Genomic DNA, 16172 nt, shown 5'->3' on the forward strand with positions numbered 1-16172 from the left:
GGAAACAGCGCCCCCTTGGTCGGCTCCGTAGAATGACATGTCTGCTTTTGTCAGTCATCACCTGGCAGGCAAGGCAGTCGAGTCCGTCGAGCGCAGGCATAGACGCAGAGCTCCAGTATAGCACAGCAATTTAGTGAGTGAGTGAGTCGGTGAGACAGACGCTTCGGTTGTACGGCCCGCGCGCTGCTAGCCAGCCCAGCCGCCTGAATGTAGATCCGCATGGGCTACTTCTCCCACCGCACTCTCATTCTCCAAATAAGCCAGCGGTGTCATAAAATAAGGATCCCAGGATGGTGTTGGTGCATGTCGGATACTTGGTTCTCCCCGTATTCGGCTCAGTAAGAAACCGAGGTAAGGTCGTGGTTTGTTGGTAAGCACACTAAAACATGTGCCCTGTTTATCTTAATATTCACTGCAGCTGTTGGCTAGTTAGCTCCCATTAGCCGCTGGCTTAGCTCGCGTCGGCTAGTTCGTGGTTTCTACTCAAAACTTCTCGCCAAATGCAATTTGACGTTTTTGCCTTGTTCGCCGTTGACCGTAAAGCATCGACTGATATGTTTCAGCTCCCGTAGTTGGCTTTAATTAAAATCCAGAAACTAGCACTCGAGATAAGCTAGCAGGCTCGTGTGGGGGCTGGCTACATCCTGAAGCAGAATCAATTGTCACAAAGGAATCGGCAAGCGCCGGTTGTTGTGTGCAAACAACATTCCCGTACAGAGCCCGGTGGCTCGTTCCACCCATTTTCCGCTCGTGTCGTTTGGGTTACATTGCAATGCGCACCTTCTAATTTTACACGCGCTGGTGTGTTTGCACTGTAAAAATACTGCAAAATAGCCGTAGCCTTCCCTAGGCAGTCGTTTTATCTGCGCCTGGATGATGTCATTTGAAGATCATCTGCGTTCGCCACCGCGATTATTTATGACTCTTTGCGTCGGTGGGCAAAATTGGTAATCGATACGCAAGAGAATTGGTTCTGGAAAATATAGTAAATCCAATTTGCTGAAAACTGTCAGCTTTTTTTTTAATGTTTGGAGTGCTGCAACAATATTTGCCCACAGACGCGAGCGGCTAAAAAAAAGAAGCACACGTGAAGCTACAGTGTAAAATTAATTTGACAACAGTGGCATCAGTGATTTCATTGTGCTTTTATTTCTGTTCTTATTTCCCTGTTTCATAGTATGGAGGCTGGCTCTACATTCTGCATTTATCAGATCTTTGTCGTCCCCCCCATTGTGTAGCTAATGATCATCTGCTGCTGTGTGGTGTGGCGTGGCCTCTGCCTGTTCTCTGCATTTAGCTGTATTGTGAACCCCTTCTTCATTTCCTCTTTCCATCCGAAGACGACATTGGTATTAAAAAACACCCCTCCCCCTCTCCTCCTCCTCTTCCTCTTCCTCCTCCTTCCTTCAAGATGTATTCCAACCATGTCAAGCCAACTAAAAAAAAAAAAAAAAAACATAGCTAACATCTTAGAGCAGAGCACCTTTTTGTCTTTTGTTTCTGTCAAATTTTTGCTGTAGCACCCGAGTGGATATGTAGCTCCTTTTTTTTAATGGAATGTCATTGTGTACCTCCCATCCAGTCTTTTGATAGACTACATGCTGTAAATTCCTGTCAAGTGGATACATTTTTGCATGATTTCCAAAACGGCTGCACTCGCATCGTTGAACACCCGAATTTGGCTCATCCTCCTTTTTCTTCACTCAAGGTGCAGTGTACATGTTCTCATGTGACAATTCCAAAATCAGCGTTTCGCTGTGCAATGGGATCTCCTAAGTCCAACACAAGCCCTTCAGTGATGGCCATTAAATACAATGAAAAACAGTAAGCTAACTGTAGTGACCAAAAAGATGCAGTATAGAGAGAGCATTTTTTACTCCCAGTTGACTAACTCTAATAAAACGGACCAAAAACATGGGAGAATCGAAATTGATCATATATTTAAACACAAAATGTGCAATCAAACATAGTTTAATCTCATGGAAACTGTTGGTTATTACTAATCGGATATAATGTGAAATTCCATAGACGGGCTAGTCAAAATTAGCATGAATACTTGGGTCATTATAAAACTTCAAACAACTGCTGCTTTAATAAATGTAGTCGATAATTGTACAACAAAACAAAGGCACCCCTTGTTCGCCCTTATAGGTGGATTGGGGGGGGGGGAGGGACAAGATGCTGCTTTAAACTTTTGAGGCATACCGTCAAAGACAATTATTTTGGAATTTGAAATTGTATCAATTTGGGTGTGCTGGACTTTGGAGTTTCTGCTGGAAATGAATGGTAAGAAGGTACACTGCGCCTGCACACGACAACCTGCCATAACTGTCTCCATTTTGTGTAGTCCTTTTGTTCCCCCTTTTGCAAAAACAAACAAACCTTTGAATCACACTGAATTGTTAGGGGTGCTTGCCCTATGTCTCTTTTTTTAACAAGCTCCAAAAAATATATTGCCAGTGCAGTGGTACCTCAAAGGTTGAGCGCTCTCTTTACGGTGACTATAATTTGTTTAGCTTGGAACGTAACATTTCCCATTTGAAATGTATTTGTGCTTCCGAGTGTTGCTTTCATACAAAGTCAGATTAACTTTGACTGTCATCCAAGTATAACACTACAACTTGATCAGTTTATAGCAGTTAGTCCATTGCTATCCAAAAACCTCAAAGCGTGTTAAAAAAGTTTATTCAATTCATGTTTTTGTTGTTGTTAGTTTTACGCAATATTGTTGGAAGAAAAAGAAAAGTCAAGGGATTTCCTATCATAATAGGAACGCAATAAAACCAGTTGAAATTTAATGCGAGGAGAATGAAATGTCTAAATGTTTTTTCAACTAACATGTCTGCCAGCTAAATGTTAATCGGAGGAGCTAATAACAATTTGCATAGATGTCTGCCAGCTAAATGCTAATCAGATGAGCTAATAACAAGTAGCATAGCTGTTGGAAAACTAAGATAACTTGTCAAGTTTAAACAACCACGACTCGAACACACCAAAAAAAAACAGTAATGGTACAAAGAACTTTGATATGATGGCTGCGGATCATCTGTAACTATGATGACTGAAAAGCAGAGCAAAAGTTATTTTTTTGACACAAGAGCCTTTTGACTTTAGAACGAATGTTGTAAAGAGCAGGACATTGAAAGCAGATTTTCAAGCTTGAAGGCAGCGAGCGTTTTGACTTGAGAGGTTCCACTGTATCAGCAGGCAAAACAAGCTCACTGGTGGTTCACCACTTTCTAAAATCCCCCCTGCCCCCCCCTCACTAACTACCGTAAGGCCAAAATGCTATCCATTTCACAGGGATGCTTATTTTCCTGCACTGCTAAAAGAGATTCTCTATTAGTAAATAACGTCTCTATTGTTTGGTTGTGGTCTCTCTTGATAGTACTTTTTCAATGCATGGTCACATTTTATGATTCATATTTTTTTTTTTTTGGTTTGACTCTACATTGATCTGTGAGAATCCAATGTAATCTTTCTGTAGCAAAGATGTTACCCTGCTGTACTTGAATCATGTGCTGTAGCTCATTGGATGCTGCTTTTGTTCCTTTATTTAACCCTATACGGAGCATGGTGGGCCTTGCCTTCAGTCTACGTGGTTTATTTTTGGTTGCATGGATTTTTATATACAAAAAAAGAGAGAGAAACAAAAACACAATTTACTAATATTTTTCAATAAAGAATATAGTGTTTTTCCTAACCTTCAGTGTGCTTCTTGCTGATTTCCATTTATTGTCCTCCCTCGTCCCACCTCCCCCCTACCCTCACCCACCTCCTCTCCTGCTGTGACAAAAGATAGACGATTCGCCACGCTTCCTCCATCACAGCGCCCGTGCTAGCCTAAATGCTCTCATTCGTGGTTGGCCGTCACCCCCTCCCCCCCCCCCCAAAACGTCCTCTGTGCCCCCGTCCCCTTTGAACTCTCCCTTGCGAGGTCGCTACCTGTCTGCCGCCTGGCTGCAGTCACCAACCCGTTCGTTTTGATTTCCTCGCTTCGTGAAAGAAAATGCATTATGAACTAGCTATTAAAAAAAAAAAATACAAGCACGACATTGTCTTTGTAGAAGGTTAAACTCTGCCAAATGAACGTCACTAATGTCCATGCTGTTAAAAAAAAAAGGCTTTCGAAACACGTGCAATGCATTAAAAACGCGGCTGCACAAGGAAGCCCGCTGTCTTCCGACTGTCTGCGCGCACCGCTCGCCAAATAGTTGTGGTCGGGACAAGTTTATATTCAAAGAAAAAAGAACAGCCAAATTCTTTCCTGGAAACTGAATATTGAGAGGGAGAAAAGAGGGCTTAACTGTAAATGCTGATATTTGACAATGCGTGACTAGAGTATCATAAAAAGTGAAGTACGACGCAAAGGATGAAGCCCATCTATTCCTGGAGGGCGATCAATTTTTTATTTTTTTAGGGGGGATTTCAAAGCCGTATGTCATACAGTGTTGGAAGAACCTAACCCCTAACATCAGTAAAACGTCAACTCGCCTTTTGATAATGTGCAACTGCAAAACCAAGTTGTCTTCTCCACGGTAGTTCGGAGCTTCGTCCGCTTCAGAGTACAGGAAAGGATCCCGAAATGGCGGCTCGTGTATTTTCATGCCGGAGCACATTTTGGTGTTTGGTTTCGGTGACACTTGTGGTATCCATCATTGTCCCACCCCCACAGAAGCATTTTGTCACCGTAGGTATGAGGTAGGGCTTCATTAACATGCTATGTCACACACTATACACTCACACACAAACACATCTTGTATATATACAGTGACAGCCATTTTTTCCACCCAGAATTAATTCCTGCTCATTTTGGGTGTTGACGTATTCTGCTTCTCCCCCCCCTCACTTCGCCCCCAGGATCCCATTTCACCCGGCAACAGCAGCAGCAGCAGCACAGCCATGCTACCTCTTGCCGACACTTCCAGCTAGGCCCCCAGGCGCCGCTACCCATGGACTTCCCCATGCCCCAGCCGCAGTCGGGCATCAACCCCCACCTGGCCCCTCCTGGCCACCAGCACGGACCTCCGCTACATCACCCGCCCCTCAACCCCATGCCCGCCCCCCAGTTCCAGGACATCCCCGCCCCTCCTTTCCTACCTCAGGCATTACACCAGCAATACCTCCTGCAGCAACAGATCCTGGAGGCCCAGCATCGACACATCCTGCCACCCAACAGGTACAACTCAAAGCTACAAAGAGCCCAAACCACAATATTAGGTCAAGAGAATTTCGATGCTCCACATGCAGGCTTTGTTGCAATGCATTGTTTTAGGAACCTTGATTGAAGTCAATATAAAACGTGTCCTTTTTTGTGTCAGTAGACGCACATCAGAGAGGGTTCCTCACCAGCCCCACAGACTGCGTCCAGGCTACGAGTTCCCCCCGCCTCTGCACGTTCCACCGCAGCCTGTGGTGCAGCAACCCCGCTACCTGGCCGAGGGCACAGACTGGTAGGAAAAACACAAGCCTAAATTATGTCTTCATGCAGCCCAAATCAACGTCCTGAAACCTGTAAGGAGATCCACGTTCACAAAGCACTTTTTAAAAAAAAAATGGGACAAACAGTCAAATACAAAATGACAAAACTAGAAAGGATCTGCTGTAGGCCACAACTCACGGCGAGATGCTCACACACAGACATACGAGGTGGCCCAACTCGGGCTGTTGACGCCACAACTAGGCCACGCCCCTTAATGGCACACATCCATCGAAATTTCTATGCTGACTATCTCACCACGGACCTTAAAAGTTTTGACTTCCTCTGCTTAGGGATCTAAGTGTAGACACCGGACTCCCGCCACACCAGTACCACATCCACCCACTGCCGCAGCACTATCAGCACTACCTGACATCTCCCAGGATGCACCACTTCCCCAGGAACAGCGCCTCAACGCAAGTGGTGAGCTGCTGCAATCTCGACGATTCATCATTTAGCCTCAGGGACTGACGCCGCCCCGCCGTCCTCTTCCAGGTCGTCCACGAGATACGAAACTATCCGTACCCTCAGCTGCACCTGCTGGCGCTACAGAGTCTCAACCCCTCACGCCACGCGTCTGCCGTCAGGGAGAGCTACGAGGTGGGTGTTGGATGAACCTATTCATTTTCCCGGTACAAAATTCAGAACCTTTTTTTATTCAGTCTCCACAAATCCAAATTTTAGAATGAAATTATTGACAACAACAATGAATTTAAAATTAAAACCAAAACATATCACAGCATATAGATAGAGAATTTTCAATTCTGCTGCTGGAGTTCTGAAACTCAAATTTGACTATGGTCTAATTTATTTAGAGTAAAACACTATTAATCCCCCCCCCCCTCTTTTTTTTTTTTCTTAAAAGCTTTCACAAAGATTGCACTCGCATACTGAGGTATCGTGAAAGTCAAATTTCTTTGATAAATAAAGAAAATCCATCGTAATGTCTATCATAATCCTCGTAAGACATAAAGGGCAACAGAACAGAAAGAATGCGCAAAGTTTTGTTTGGAATCCTCTCGCAGCCCGTTAAAGTGTTCAACTATGTTGTTTGCTGCCAAGTTGTCAATTACTACCGCCCCCACTTATTCACACTCAACCTTCTTCAAACTTTTATGTTATGTTTGACTTTTCTCCTTCTGTTTAGGCAACAAACCAAAACCGGAATTTCTCGCAGGCTCTGCTGTTTGCGGCAAAGCACGTCAATCTTTCATGCACTCAATATTTTGCCACGGAACAATTCCCCCCCCGCATCCCATCTCGTCAACAAATACAACATTTGCAAATTCTCATGCCGTGCCCGTGTTTTTTTTAAACAGGAACTTTTGCAGCTGGAAGACCGACTGGGCAGCGTGAATCGTGGCGCGGTCCAGACCACCATCGAGAGATTTACTTTTCCCCACAAGTACAAGAAGGTAAGCGTACTGTATGGAAATGAGCTCCACGGTCAAACTCGTTTCCAGCAGCAGACTTAAGTGAGACCAGCGTGCAGATTGCAGACTGCTCCATATCACCGTGAGGGATGACTCATTCCAGTGAATTTTAATAAGCGCATATAGCCAACGTGACCCAAATACTTGGAGAAGAATGTCACATCATTTGGCTCATAGAAGACTTCATTGAGTCTTTTTTCCCCCAGCTGAGTCTGGCATAGGCTAAAACAAACACACACACATGAAATGACGAAGAGTTTTGGTGTTGCAGAGATTCCCCCAAGACCTGAAGATGTGTTTGGACGACGAGGAACTGGACACAGACGAGAAGTGCACCATTTGTCTGTCCATGCTGGAGGACGGAGAGGACGTCAGGTACCGGTGCATTTCAACAGGCTTTGACATCTGACGATGGCTTTGAGGTTGACTCCACTGGTCTGATGTGTGTGTTTTAGGAGATTACCCTGCATGCACCTGTTCCACCAGGCGTGCGTAGACCAATGGCTGGCGACCAGCCGGAAGTGCCCCATCTGCAGAGTGGACATTGAAACCCAGCTCAACCCCGACAGTTGATAGCCGCTCCTGCCGCACGCAAGCCTCATGATCCTCCACTCTATCCCCTTCTTGGGATTTGTGGGGTGCCTCCTCACTTCCCCTCTTGTTAGTGGGAGGGGGGCAAGGGTAGGAAAATAACAAAGCACACACACACACACTCAGACACAAGCAGGGATGCATGCAGTGGACACAGTTTTAAGACTGGGATGGATGGATGGATGGATGGACGGATGGACGGAAAAGGGCGGGTGCCGCCATATACTGATGTGCTGAGTCATGCTCTATGCACCCCCCACACTACACACACTACACACACACACACACACACACACACACACACAAGGACATCTGTATAGAACATTACTACACAAAAGCATGATTGGTGTGTAGCCCGACGCTTGTGGTGTCCTCTAGTACTGATTGAGTATTTACCGAGTAACAGTGTTGTGTAGCAACTTGAGAGTGTCAGATAGCCCACGGTTAGAAAACCGGGTGGGGGAGGCTAATCGCGTGCGTTGTATGTACAAAGGCCAAAAATAGCGGACAACACCCCCCCACCCCTCTTGTGTGTTGTGTTTCTTTTGGATTTACAATGAACCCTCGTTTTTTCACGGGGGATACGTTCCACAACTGCCCCCAATTGGTAAAAATCCACTTGATTGACAAATGGGAAACTATTGTGTAACATCACTTGAAACAATGGATGATTCTGATGCCCTACAATTTTTGGAAGCCTTTGCACGTCACTGACTTGCTTGCATTTTTCTAAAAATGAGAGGCAAAGCATGCTTGCTTCAGCTGTATTTGCTACTCGCAGCTGATGTTTGCTCTCAGACAGAGCCGCAAAACAAAGACAACCAAACCTTAGATTTTAACTTTTCATGCAAAACCAACCAAACCATGTCATTTCATCGAATGAAAAGTCTGCTAGCTTAATGCTAACGTTTAATTGAAAAGGCTATATACGTGCTAACTGAAATTAGCAGCCATGTTACAGTAAAAACTGTGACTTTAACACTGAGCAGCAACAATACTCACTAGGGTATATTCTCTCTGCTCTCAAGCAACAAATATTATCGGACATCCTCTTCTGGACATGTTGCGGCTAAACGTGGCATCACACCGAAGGAGCGCAACTTTAAATTCAGCCTTTCCTGTGAAATCCTACAATCGCGTCATATTATATAGCAGGGTTGTGAACCGCGATCCAGCGGGGGAACACTGTAGACGCCATCCACGCTAATGCGGCTAACTGCAGGCATGACTTCCAGTGACGTGTGTGTTGTGTCATAGTCGGCGCCGGGGGCAACGCCCCCACTGACCGGCCTCCATCATCAGATGTGCATGCTTGTGTGCCGACGCAGGGACCCCCGTGTGCCCCCCACCTGATCCTCTTCAACACACGCGCACTCAGACACCAATCTCGGGCACCGTGTGTGACAGCAACTCCGCCATCTTGCCTCGAGATGAGTGACATTTCTCAGAACCTTATTGCCTACCGAACAAGCACATGTGACGTTTTGTATGATTTTGAATTTTGTCGCAATTTATGTGCCCATTTCAGTTTCCGTTGCGCCCACTCACATGCAAGCGGTGTTAGAGGGGAAAACAAAACAACAAGACACTAGTTTGCCTGCGTTAGTTTGAATGCTCAATTCCTTTGTGGTTATACTGTGATGGCCTGTGTGTGTGTGTGTGTGTGTGAGTTAGATGCATGTAGTCTTAGGACGAAAGGGATTAAAAGCCATCCATTTTGAAAGAAAACAACAACCAAACAATTGTTCTTAATTGTCTTGCCATTTTTTTAGTTGACATGCCATGACATGGTACTAATACCCTTCACCTGTTCCATGTCCGTGTTAACCACAGTGAAGAGAAATAGCTGCAACACTGCAAAAAAAAAGACAAAACATATTTATTGTAATGTAGCGTGTGTGTTTTTTCTTTCTTTTTTTGTAAATGCACTACCATGTGGAGTTGCCTGTTTTTGCGTTTGTTTTGGTGGCGTGTGTGGGTTCTTCTTGTCTTAGGGGTTTGTGTTTTGGTTGGAATCCAAATATTTTCACACTTCCCTGTGTGTTCTCTACCAAGAAGTGATAGGGCCACGTCGGAATTCCAAGAACACAAAAGGCATAAAAGTAACCCCCCATCAGCGTGGCACTAGCACTGCTTGATTGTTATCGCAGAATAACTTGATTGTGTTTTCATGCGAGACCTCCATCCAAAAATGAAAAACAAACAAAAAAAATGTGCTGAAATAACGGGAGGTTCTGCTAGTTCACATAGAATGCTGTGATTTAAAGATGCCTTAAGTATTTAACAATCATTATTTATTACTAACTGTAGCTAGCTAGCTATCGTGGTGGAATATTTAATGTCTCATAACTTTGCAATTCAATGGATATATTTATTTAAAATAAGACAAAAAGTATGACAAAAAAAAGAATACCTCATTATGCATTGGGTCGGTGGGGATGCTTCTGCATGCCGTCTGTGTGATTATGATTTTATTATTATTACCCCCCCTCCCCCCCAAAAGAAAAGAAAACAAAGACACATCTTACACTTTTGACACCAGCATGGTGCTGTTGATCTAGATGACATTCCCTTTAGCTTTCCCTGCTTTTGATCGGAGACACGTTTTGTCTTAGTAATCGCTCTTTTTGCCATACGATGCTGCTTGGTAATTGTTTTTTGACTCCACATTGCTGACACTCGTATCTGGATCCCGAGGCCTCGTGTTGCCCTACGTAGTGCTGGCTGTTTTGCTTGGTGTATTTCCAGCGGGGGTTGTATTTCACTTAACATGCTAACTTGAGCCATCATCGACAAATATATATTTAAAATAAAAACACAGCTATAAATGGAGTGTGGATGTAATAAGCTAACTTTTCAGTGTGCTTGTCCTCTCAATGCTAATAACTCTTTCGGAGATTAAAAAAAAACAAAAAAGGGAAAACTCAATATTGGAATTGAATGAAGCTGGCTGGCTGGCTGGTCTTGACTATTTATTCTGATTCTGGTTTTATTTTTGTTGGTTTAGCATTTTCCAATGACTATTTGCGTGCTCTCACTGAGCTTAGCCCGCGCGCCTGCCACAGTGTACCCTCGTGTGTTGCTCCCGAGCCAAGCGGAGCGTAGCCATAGTATTAAATAAAGTCCAGCCGAGGAAACAGTAGAACTTTGAAAGCACAAGCTTTTTCAATGCATGTCCTTCTCAGGTTTTCCTATGTGTATGTGGGAGTAGCTCTGTTTAGATGTCTTTCATATGATGCTGTATACCTTCTTGAATATTCCTTTCTTTGCTGCTGACAGTAAACAACAATGAGAAAATGACAAAAAGACAAACAATGTGGATTCTGATGATTATTATTAACCTGCCAGTGAAAAAGGGAAGTGGCCATCTTTGTACAACACACTGCTGTTTTGCTGTAACCGCGCAATGTTTTATGATCTTGAGTATTTTATAGAGAAGTAGAAGTATGTATCATCAATAATATGAAAGCAATAGCTAAATCATAATGAAGAATAACATTGATCAGTGATGAATATTGTGGAGACAAAAAAAAAAAAAAAAAGAACCTTTAGATTCACTCTGGGTGGATTTTTGTACTGTATTTATTACTAATGACAATGCAAAAAGTTGCATAGCTTAACCCAAACTGTTCTGTCTCTTTTTTATTTATTGTCTTGTATATGATCTTTTTCTATGTGTTTTTCAAATAAAACGCTTAAAATGCTGACGACAAATGCACCTTTTCTGATGCTTTCTTTCACGGTCCTTGAATGAGAGTCTCAAAATGGCAGGAAACAATTTGTACACACATTCTCGGTCAAACTTGTGAAAAATGTTCAAGCTAATAAATATACAGAGTCTGATAAAACATCAGAAATATTGAACAAATATTCAAATGCTTTTTTAAAAAAACATTGTAGTTAGTGGAAGTAAATCTTTGCGCTCTCTCATTTGCATACGAATTTAATTTGCAAAAAATGTGACACTTTATTTACATGAAAGTGTCATGATAAACATTTGTGATATTTGCTGTCAATAATAGGAAACATACTGATCTGATGGGTGTCCCCTTGGCACAAACTTACAATTAAATTTTAAACCCGAACCCTCACTTTGAAACCCTAACCATAGTATGAAACCCTACTTTGAAATCCTAACCCTAGTTTCAGACCTTACTTTGAAACCCTAACCCTAGTTTTAATAAGTGACAGGTTAACAGAACAGTCACATGCCCAGAGGGTGTGCACACTTGTGCAAAAACATTATCTCATTTTAGTTATACTTCCCCCCCCTGTAAAATATTTGGAAACCTGCCATTTGAACACAGGGTGTGTAGACTTTTTCTATGGACCATACTAGTACTTGGGATAGAGGATCCTCTCCATCCGGCCGTCGGCCTTGCCCTTGTCCAGCCACTTGGCGCACTGAAAGATGGTAGTGACCGAGTTGGCCAGGTTGGTCACCTCCACGCACTCCAAAAACCATCCGTGGTTGGACCCGCTGTTATCTTGCTCTACCTTGACTCTGAGCAGCTCCCCCAGATCCAGCATCTCTATCACAAAGCGATCCGAGCAGCCTCGCTCAAACAGATTACGGAACTTCTTGCGCAGGAGACGTCGGCCCGAGTCGCCGTTGACGCCGTAGATGGTGATGTGGACGTTGGCGTCGGTGCCGGCGTCCTTGATGTCGCCGGTGATGACGATGATCTTGTACTTGACGGGCACCAAGTTGCCTACTTTGCTGGCAAAGCTCTCCACTGACTTGTAGCACTCGAAGTTCTGGAACTGATCCTTTTTGGATGTCAGGGGTACTCGGGCGTCACATTGGAAGAAATACCTGAGGGATGCCACTTATACAATAAGCCTGCTGGTGCCTCTAGCATTGGACGCCTCATTAGGTACACCTGCGGGATCTAATGAGATCCAATGCAAGCCGAATTTGTGTATTATTGTGGTGCGTCTGATGTTACTCACTTGTTTCCCAGCTCTTTTTCGGTCACCACCACCTCTGCCACGTGCCAGGAGGATTCACTCTTCACCTTCTTTCCGTCTTTGGTGATGTGTCCGATGCAGATGCCGGCGATCTCGCCCACGTGCTTGGACGAGAACTCAAAGGTGTCGGTGGCACCGCTGTCAAGTAAGAGCAAAAAAAATAAAATAAATACGTAGGAGTGAATGCTGGCTGATTCGTTTGCGCTGAAAGACCAACCGTGTGAATTTGTGTTTTCTATTCTCCAGAACAAATTCCTTGGAGCGGGCTTTCCTTCCTTCCAGAACAATCCAAACGTTTTCATTGGTGGACGCGTCGTCAGTGTTTGCGGTGGTTATGGCAATTTCATATTCTGGTTGAAAGCAAATACACACCATCACATGGATGTTTTCTTCCCGTCATCCCAAGTCACTGACTTGTTTTGTCGCTGAGGTCCAAGGCGTCATTGCTGGCACACGCCAGCTCCCTGATGATCTGGCCGTCGTCTTCGTTTTTAGCCAACCAGCGGTCACACGGGAACCTGAACGTTTGATCCATACTCTCATCTTTAATGTCGATATAGTCCAGGTGCCAGGCGGGTGCCACACCTTTTACCCAAAAAAAGATTTGCTCATCTGCGCAATCCGATGAGATATTATTACCCATCGTTACCTTTGTTGTCGTGCCACACTCGCACTTTGGAAAGCTCGCCCAGACTGAGCATGTCGGGGAAGCGGAACACGTCTCTCATTTTGCGCTCAAACTTATTCCTGTTGGCGCTCTCCTTCAGCGCTAGCGTCCCCGTGTCGCCAAACTCCCCAAACACAATCAGGCACACGTTGGCGTCCGTGCCAGCGCCTGAGTAGAGTAGATATTGGTGACTATTTACAGTTCAATTGATTTGACATCTTTGATAAAGTCATCTCACCTGTGACATCACTGGTCTGGACTTGGATGACATAAGTGCTTTTCTCCACCATCTCCTCCTCATCCACCACAGCCGCCAGCTCGCACACTCGAGTCCTTCTGGGACCTTTGCTCTTTGACAGCCAGTTCTCATAGGTGAACGTGTACACCTCCTCGGTGGTCAGGTTCCGCAACAGGATCTGGATTTGAAAAAAAAAAATCCCTGCAAACCGTAGGGGGCTAACGATGTGTTTGGGCTATCATTTCCTTATTCGGAAGTTACCCTGTCGAGGAACCAATCTGGACGACTGCCGCTGCCATCAATCCTCACTCGTATCTTCTTGAGAGGAGCAATGTCGTCAACTTCCAGGGTGAATGTGTCCTCTTGGCCTCTCTCAAACCTGCGCGACATTATTTCAAAGGAGACATATTCTGTAACATGTTTTGATATTGATGAAAACATGGGACTTCATTATCTTTATCGTTAGCGCAATTTTACCGCGACACTGACCTGTCCTCATTCTTGGGCAGGAGAATTTCCTCTGTGGTCCCATTGGCTCCAAACACAGTCAGGAAAATGTTGGTGTCCGTGCCGGCGTACTGCGTGTCGCCCGTGACAACTGTGGTGGAATAAATCACCTGCACAAACAGGTGAATTTTTCTCATCATGGATTCTCCACTTATGGAGACACGCTGTCGTAGCGCCCGCCACTCACTTTGCGGTTGATGCTGATGGTGCCGGCGTCCAGCACGTTGAAGAGTCGGACGGTGAGACCGTCCCCCCTGTCTTTGGCCAGCCAGCACTTGCATAGGAAGCTGTACTTGATGCCTTTGGTGGGCACGCCGATCGCCAGCTCGTCCACCAACCAGCAGCTCTCCGGAGTGGCGCCGTTGTGGCCGAGCTAAAGAACGGAAAGCCAAATTCATTTTGGATGTTCATATCAATCAAGGTGCTGCTGCTGTGTGTTTGAAATACAAGAGGAGACCAAAGTCCCGTCTTCTCACTTCCACCCTCTTGATTTCTCCCACGTCGGTTCCATAGCACACAAAATGCTCCATGCTGCCAGCTGCGAAGGATTTCTTCCCATCTGGCAGATCCAGCCACAGCCGATCCGTCTCCAGGTCTCCTGGGCCGATGATGATGACGTAGACCCTGGCGGTGGTGCTGGCATCTCGCTCCAGCCCGGTGGACAGAGTGAAGTGATAAGGGATGACTGGAAAGCCGCAAAAGAAAAACGTTGTGTAAAAATGCTACAATGGAGTGATTTATTTTTCATCCTTACTTGGCCATTCTTCCACCACTGCCATTTTCTTCTTCTTCTTTTTATTTGCATTGCGATCCAGTGCCATTTTAGCACGAGCCATCTTCTTGGAATTTGGGTCAGTGTTTCTTTCACCTTCATAACCCTGAAACGCAAACATGGGTATTGATTGTTTGTGTGTTGTTGTTTTGCCTTGTCACATTTAGTGAACCTTAACAAAGAAGGTCCTCTCCAAGCGTTTGTCCTCCTTCTTCTTTGACAGCCAGCGCTCACACAAGAACATGTAAACCTCCTCCGTGTCCACATCCAGCACCTCCACCTGATCCAGATACCAGTCAGCCCCCATCATGGAGTTGTCATGACGAATCCGGATCTTAAAGACTTGGCCAAGGTCGACGGCTTCAATGGTGAATTTATCCACCTAGAAACCAGCCGGCATTAAAAGGTGACGTCAACTCCCCCTCCCCCTTCCCTCCCTTGCAGTATCACACTGTAATACCGCTCCTCTCTCAAACTTGTTCCTGTTGTTGTCAGATCTGGACAATTTGCGCTCTCCCGTGTCCCCGAGGTCTCCATAGATGGTGAGGAAGACGTTGGCATCCGTTCCTGCTTTGTACATGTCACCAGTGCGCACGGACACCTGGTACTGGTGAGCTGGCAGGGGGCAGTGAACAGAAAGATTTTTATTCTACACTACTTTAGAATCTATTTTCTATACCGCTTGTCCCCACGGGTGTCGCGGGCATGCTGGAGGTTATCCCAGCAGTCATCGGGCAATAAATATTTTAAGCTCACTTTCCAAAGCATCCTCCACCTCGGTTTCGGTGCGCTTCAGCGTGCCCCCCTTGAGCAGTTTCTCTGTAATGATGTCCGACGGGACCAGCTCTCTCACCGTCTCCCCGTCATCCTCGGATTTGGCCAACCAGCGCTCACACGGGAAAACGGTCGTCTCTGAACCCTGCCGAGTAAATATGGCCCAAAGTGTGTCATTCCATTTAAGAGTCCGTTTATGGACAGTTTTGTTTTGTGCTACCTTTCCTTTCCTCAGCAGGCGTCTGATCTCAACTCTGTCGAGGTGCCACCCAGGATTGGAGCCCCTGTTGTCGTGACCGACTCGGATCTTTTCGATGATGTCGCCGACGTCTTCTAACTAGCACAGAGTACGTAGAGTAGATTTAAAAAGTCTACACACCCGTTTAAATGTCAAGTTTTGCGAGACTAAAAAAAGCTTTTGATTCAAGTGACCCTTAATTTAAATTGAAGCTACCTCCACTATGAACATGTCCTCAGATCCCCTCTCAAAGTACAACCGCCTCTCCCTCTTGTTGACGCATAGATGCTTCTGCAGAGTGCAAACTCCTTTCTGGCCATACAAAACAATGAACACATCCGCATCTGTCCCCGCGCCGAACACGTCGCTGGTGTAGATCTTCAGCTCGTAGGGCACAACTGACAAGTCAAAAGACAACGGACAAAGGGTTTGTTGTGGAGGCATGATTGCTCACTGGCCAGTACATTAGGTACATTAGGTACTGGCTTCCCATAAAACAGCG

General features: G+C 45.2%; 2 protein-coding genes across 6 annotated transcripts in view; one reads left to right on the forward strand and one right to left on the reverse strand.

The window, feature by feature from the left end:
• Nucleotides 1–11217, forward strand: LOC133153899 (E3 ubiquitin-protein ligase ARK2C-like). Of its 2 annotated transcripts, none has more exons than XM_061278153.1 (8): nt 1–351; nt 4861–5179; nt 5322–5453; nt 5773–5902; nt 5975–6079; nt 6799–6894; nt 7184–7287; nt 7368–11217. In XM_061278153.1, the coding sequence occupies exons 1-8, from the start codon at nt 291–293 to the stop codon at nt 7483–7485; spliced, it is 1065 nt and encodes a 354-aa protein (XP_061134137.1). In that variant the 5' UTR covers nt 1–290; the 3' UTR covers nt 7486–11217. The 2 variants fall into 2 exon arrangements, with proteins under 2 accessions (XP_061134137.1, XP_061134139.1); XM_061278155.1 differs by having other exon boundaries at nt 2–351; nt 5325–5453.
• LOC133153895 (lipoxygenase homology domain-containing protein 1-like) overlaps nt 11068–16172 on the reverse strand; it is a 14316-nt gene continuing 9211 nt past the window's right edge. For 3 of the 4 annotated variants that reach the window (XM_061278136.1, XM_061278137.1, XM_061278138.1), the window contains 16 exons: nt 15887–16068; nt 15653–15769; nt 15415–15577; nt 15119–15273; nt 14831–15040; nt 14641–14764; nt 14363–14571; nt 14074–14259; nt 13869–13996; nt 13641–13758; nt 13380–13557; nt 13124–13309; nt 12889–13059; nt 12692–12824; nt 12457–12612; nt 11068–12319 (listed from right to left, as the gene is read on the reverse strand). In XM_061278136.1, coding sequence (XP_061134120.1) covers nt 11839–12319; nt 12457–12612; nt 12692–12824; nt 12889–13059; nt 13124–13309; nt 13380–13557; nt 13641–13758; nt 13869–13996; nt 14074–14259; nt 14363–14571; nt 14641–14764; nt 14831–15040; nt 15119–15273; nt 15415–15577; nt 15653–15769; nt 15887–16068 — 2897 coding nt within the window. In that variant the 3' untranslated portion in view covers nt 11068–11838. Of the gene's footprint in view, nt 12320–12456; nt 12613–12691; nt 12825–12888; nt 13060–13123; nt 13310–13379; nt 13558–13640; nt 13759–13868; nt 13997–14073; nt 14260–14362; nt 14572–14640; nt 14765–14830; nt 15041–15118; nt 15274–15414; nt 15578–15652; nt 15770–15886; nt 16069–16172 lie in introns of those variants that run through there. The other variant, XM_061278139.1, reaches the window with a different exon arrangement.

Source organism: Syngnathus typhle, linkage group LG5, assembly GCF_033458585.1.
Source record: "Syngnathus typhle isolate RoL2023-S1 ecotype Sweden linkage group LG5, RoL_Styp_1.0, whole genome shotgun sequence".
NCBI classification, from domain to species: Eukaryota; Metazoa; Chordata; class Actinopteri; order Syngnathiformes; family Syngnathidae; genus Syngnathus; species Syngnathus typhle.